A 6,305-nucleotide genomic window follows, 5' to 3' on the forward strand; every position below is an offset into this window, starting at 1 on the left:
TCGAAAAATGTAGTAAAATTCGACACTTAAGTGTCGAAAATGAATAAAATATCAATTGCCATCAATTTTCGACACATACATGTCGAAAAATAAGCACATTTTCGACCTGTATATGTCGAAAATTGATGGCGAATTTAAAAAAAAAAAAAAAATCAAAATCGATGTTTTAGCTCAAAAAATACATGAATACATACCTTAATGGGTTCTCCTTGCTCGTAAACTACCATTATATTGTCATTTGACGCCATTTTGCAAGTTGTGTAAGGTTTTGCACAGTTGCGATTTTCACAAGGGTACTAAATGCAATAAGCTCCAATAAAGGCGACTGTTGACTATAATGGCTGACTCGCGCTTCAGCGGTGGACTCATTGACAATGAACCGGTGTAGGTCGGGCAACCGTACTATCACTACAAGAAAAACTTGCATTAACGACACCTCAATTATGACAAATACAAAAGTTGTCACTTAATGCACACATTAAGTGACAACATTTTTTTATTGTCACTAATAACTCTTTTTGTTGTCACTTAATTCTTATTTATTATCACTATAGAGCATTAGCGACACCCCGCTAGTGACAAGCATAGTGACAACACTTTTTGCCTAACTATGTGAAAAATAGGTGTTGTCACTAAAAATATTTTTTTTTGTAGTGTATGTTCGGCCTCTAAAAATCAGACATGTGTTGTAAGAATAAACCTAAAATGATTCCTTACGAGTCCTACATGGCAAACTTGTCGGCCATGACAGGGCTAAACAATCCGGACATTGGAGCACACCTGGTCGAATTGTTCGGATCGGAAGCCAGCATCATGTTCAGGCTGCGTCCAGATCAGCATCCAAAGCCGTTGAAAACCAACCAGGGAATTCTACTGAGCGGCGGTGAACCTAGTGAGGAAACCCTTGAAGATCCGGAAGATAAAAATGGTCCTGTAGGTGGTGCTTTTACTAAAACTGTTGTAGCAATTCTAAAGGGGCACCTTGCCCAATTACAAACAAGAAATCGGTTATCAGGGTCCGCCAGGGGTATTTTGGGTAACAGGAAGAAAGATCCGCAGCATCCGTGTCTTTACTGTAGCAGCAAAAACGCGGATGCTGTTTTCCTTCGCAAAGCATCCCATGGTCGGGCTGAAATTGGTGAAACATCGGAAGATCGTGTGCTTGAGGACTGATCAGCAATAACTACTTCTCTACTATGCAAGTAATTACTAGATAGAACCACTACTACTACATTCATTTCATGTAATTATAAGCTTTCTTTAGATAATAGTCTACTGGTTCGTAATAATTATCGCGTAATTTAACATTAATATGATGAGAACATGTATAATGTTTGTTATTAATAATACATTATATTATTTTAGTGTTCCTTATTAGTTGATCTATTTCAGTGTTCCTTATTAATTGATCGATCTGATTATTTATTCCGTTTTATATCAGACTTTGTTTTCCTTTACTGTTTATATTGTAAACAAGGCAAAGTACTGTAGATAATAGCAGATGAACAAGAGATATTTATTATTTAATTGGCACAAGTTTCTGCAAATATCAAACAGGACATATATATATATATATATATATATATATATATATATATATATATATATATATATATATATATAGTTTCACAATAATAATGTAATGCATGGATTAGTTACATACAAATACGACGTTGAAAGCTGGATGAGAGAAGAGGTGGTGGTGGATGGTGATGAGTGAGTGTGGTGGTGCGGTGGTGGTGGTGGTGGAGTTGCGGCAACCCGACCAACAAAGACATCTGGGATCACATTCATAATCTTCATAGCCACGGCATAGGATGGCACAAATACGTGGGTCGCATGTATTGAAGAATATTGACTTCTATATCCTTCCTTGTTTAGTTATGATAGATTAGGTTGTTTATACGATAATGCTTGATTCTCTCCTGGATTAGTTTCTTCTCCTCTATATAAATCTTGTAGTATGTAATACATCGATATAATGAAACAGTTAAGTATTCTCCATATGAGGTTATCTTAAATTCTTCATGGTACCAGAGCAGTAGAATCCTGCAATTTTTTTTTTCTTTCTCTGAGCATGTCTGGAGAAGAAATAACTGATACAAAAAAAATGTCAAAAGTGGTTGCTACCACCTCATTCAATCCCGGTGTTGATAATGATGTCATCAGCACTTCTAAAAAATGGACCGCTACGTTGTTAAACGAATTCAATTTACTACCATGGTCGAGAGCTATAACTATTGCTCTTGGTGGTAGATCAAGATTGGGATTTATCAATGGCAAAGAAAAAACACCAGATCCAAAGTCACCAGAATATGATATTTGGCTGCAAAAGGATCAAATGGTTATGTCCTTAATTCTCAACTCAATGGAGCGTCATCTTGCTGAAATTTTTAGTTATTCTGAGTCCTCTTTCGACCTATGGGAAGCTGTTCGTGAAATGTATTGAAATCAAAACAACTCTGCCCGGACTTTTTTGATTCAACAAGCTAAGATATTGCTAATACTCATCAAGATGAAAAGCCGTTCATCAGTTTATTATGCACCCTAAAAGTCTTGTGGAATGAGTTAGATCTTTATCGACCCTTAACAACTGATCCGGCCGTCTTGAAGAAACAGACTGAAGAAGATCAGGTTTTCCAATTATTAGTCAGCCTTGGCCCTGAATATGAGGATCTAAGGTGCCATATTTTAATGAATGCAGAACTTCCATCCTTAAAAGGTGTTTGTGCAAGAATTCAACGTGAAGAAGTTCGCCGAAAAGTTATTACCCGCGATACTACTCCCAATACGCCCGATGTTCGTGCATATGTTGCTCATCAATCATGTGAAAAGAGGCCGTACAAAGGCAAACGCCCATATTTGAAATGTGAATATTGCAATGCTATTGGACACTCTATGGATCGTTGTTGGAGTCTTCATCCAGATATGAAGCCGAAATTTCCAAAAGATAAAATGGGAGGAGAAAAAAAGAGGGCCAACCATCATAAGGCACACGTAGCTGCACATACTGGTGAATCAGTTTCTTCCCATCTTTCCTTGTTAAATAATTTTGCTAGTTTTTTGCAAGAAATGCATGGTCAAGGAGGCAACCAACACGGGGCAGACATACAAACTCACAATGATCTGAGTGCACTTCTTAGTAAATTTGCAGAAAACAGTCAAAGTATTCTGATTGCCCTTATAACTGCATTAGAAATTAGTAATTCACATGATTTATGGGTTATCGATTCTAGTGCCACAGATCACATGTCAAACAAATTAACAAATATTCGTAATTTTATTCCTTTCTCTACGCCATCTTTTGTTTCTGTAGCAAATGGGAAAGGTGCACCTGTTAAGGGTAAGGGAAAAATCAACCCATATGTCCCTTCGTTTCCATTTCAACTGCTTTCTGTTAAGCAATTAACATTGTCTCTTAATTGTTCGGTTTTATTTACTCCTTATAAGGTGATACTTCAGGACCTTACCACCAAGAAGAAGATTAGTGAAGGGTTCCAATTGCAAGGACTTTATTATTTTCCAGGTCCTCCATCTCCAAATAGCTGTCAAGTTATTGTATCTCCAATCAATAAATACATACTTTGGCATCGTCGTCTAGGTCATCTGTCGGAGTCAAATTTTTCAAAAATAAATCCAAATTTGCGTAAAGGAACTACAAAATGTGAAACTTGTTTTTACTCCAAGTCTGCTAGGCTCCTTTTCAATTTATCAGTTTCAAAGACGAGTAAAGCTTTTGAACTTGTTCACTCAGATGTATGGGGGCCTTCTTCCTTTTCAATAGATGGTTTCAAATATTTTGTTGAAATCAAAGGGTGAAGTTTTTGGTTGTTTCAAGGATTTCACACGTTGGTTATTTCTCAATTTTCAGCTCATTTAAAAATTCTTCGATCTGACAATGGCACAAAATATATATCTCATAGTATGAAAAATTATCTAATTTCAAATGGAATTATTCACCAGACGAGTTGTGTTAGCACACCTCAACAAAACGGGGTTGCCGAGCGTAAAAATCGAGATTTGCTAGAAAAAACTCAGGCTATAATGTTTCAAATGAATGTTCCGAAGTCTTTTTGGTCTTATGCAATTCTTATTGCCACTTATCTATCAATCGACTTCCTAGTCGAGTGTTGGATTTTCAATCTCCTCTTGAACTATTGCAGGGAAAAAGGCCGGATTGGGGCAGGTAAATGCTTATTCTTGGGATATTCATAAACAAAGAAAGGATACAAATATTACGATACAATCACAAAAAGGCTCTATGTAAATAGAGATGTTAGATTTATCGAAACCGAACCATTCTTTACCACTTCTAATGAGGGAGAACGATTGACAAAATTATTTCCGTTACCAAGTATTGAGTCACGTTTTGAGCAGCCTACCAGTATACATATCGAACAAGATACTCCTTGCCAAGTCCCTGTTGAGCAGCCATCATCTGGTATTTCTCAAGAAGCTCCTGCTAATTCAAACGAACAAGAATTGAAAGATACCTATAACCAGGCTCTAGCTCATCGACGTAATCCACCTCGAGAACGTCAACCTCCAAGAAAGTTGCAAGATTATGTGGCACACTTGGTCAGGTATTCCGTTACTGATTTTCTCACTTATCACAGAATATCATCTTCGCACAGAGCGTTTCTTACAGCAATCTCAAATGTTCGAGAACCACAAACTTTTGAAGAAGCACATTCTGAAGATGTGTGGAATCAGGCTATGGAAGAGGAATTAACATCTTTTGCTGAAAATAATACATGGAGTATAGTACCTCTTCCTAAAGGGAAACATGTAGTTGGTAGTCGATGGGTTTTCAAAACAAAGTTCAACTCTGACGTACTAAAGGCTATACTAAAAAATTTGGCATCGACTATAAAGAGACTTTCGCACCGGTTGCCAAGATGAAAACAGTTAAAGTTCTCTTATCGGTTGTTGTTAACAATGGATGGCTTTTATTATCTCAAATGGACGTGAAAAATGCCTTTATACATGGTGATCTTGAAGAAGAAGTATTTATGAAGTTACCCCCAGGCCATCCTCTTAGTTGTAATCCTGGGTTAGTGTGCAAACTTCACAAATCCATCTACGGCTTGAAACAAAGTCCTCGTGCGTGGCATGCGAAATTAAGCTCTGCCCTTGAAGAATTCGGTTTTTCATGTAGTACAGCCGATTCATCTCACTATGTCCGTATTGGGAACGGTGAAAAACTCATGGTGCTGATTTATGTGGATGATCTCATTATCACTGGAACTAATGCCGATTCAATTTCACGATTAAAGAAGCACCTTCAGCATAAATTTCCTATTAAAGATCTTGGCCCTTGAAATAATTTCTTGGTATCGAAATGGCGACTTCTAGCAAAGGTCTCTTCCTTAATCAACGTAAATACACTATGGACTTGCTTCAAGATGCCGGTATGTTATCTACAAAAACTGCATCAAATCCTTTGGATAGTAAATAGAAACTTGGTTCTATGGGAAAAACTCTTGATTCTCCTAAATATTATCAAGAGCTCGTAGGCAAACTTATGTATTTAACTATCACTCGGCCCGATATTTCTTTCGCTATAAGCCTCGTTAGTCAACATATGCATGCCCCAACCCTTTATCACCTAAGTATGGTGGAACGGATTTTGCGATATTTGAAGGGAACTATTGGTCGTGGAATAATAATGATTAAGAACGATCATACTCGCATTATGGGTTATACCGACTCCGATTGGGCTGGAAACACACTTGATTGTCCATCCACTACTAGCTATTGTATGTTTGTTGGTGGTAATTTAGTTTCCTTGAAAAGCAAAAAACATGTGGTAGCTTGTTCGAGCGCGGAAGCTGAATATTGTGCAATGGCAACAGCAGCTTGTGAGCTTGTGTGGCTTAAAAGTCTTCTTACTGATCTTGGTTACTCGTTACCCATTCCTATGATCCTTTTTTGTGACAACCAGGTTGCTATGCATATAGCGGCTAACCCGGTGTTCCATGAAACAACAAAGCATATTGAAGTGGATTGCCACTACATTCGTAAGCAAGTTCAGTCTAAGGTTATACAAACACATTATGTACGGACGGGTGACCAACTTGCAGATATATTCACCAAAGTTATGCCATCTTCTCAGTTTCATCGACTCTTGGCCAAGCTTGGATCCATCAATCGTTTAGATCCCGCTTGTGGGGGAGTATTGAAGAATATTCTGTATATACACACCATAAATAGACATGTATATCCTTCCTTGTTTAGTTATGATAGATTAGGTTGTTTATACGATTATGCTTGATTCTCTCCTGGATTAGTTTCTTCTCCTCTAT

General features: G+C 37.4%; 1 protein-coding gene across 1 annotated transcript; it reads left to right on the forward strand.

The window, feature by feature from the left end:
- The first annotated feature begins 705 nt into the window (after positions 1-705).
- LOC105966873 (metacaspase-9) lies at positions 706-1,173 on the forward strand. The gene has a single exon (XM_088815165.1). The coding sequence runs from the start codon at positions 706-708 to the stop codon at positions 1,171-1,173; it is 468 nt and encodes a 155-aa protein (XP_088671291.1).
- Positions 1,174-6,305: the final 5,132 nt, after the last annotated feature.

This window comes from Erythranthe guttata, chromosome 3, assembly GCF_056151865.1.
Source record: "Erythranthe guttata isolate IM_541 chromosome 3, IM_541, whole genome shotgun sequence".
Classification (NCBI taxonomy): domain Eukaryota; kingdom Viridiplantae; phylum Streptophyta; class Magnoliopsida; order Lamiales; family Phrymaceae; genus Erythranthe; species Erythranthe guttata.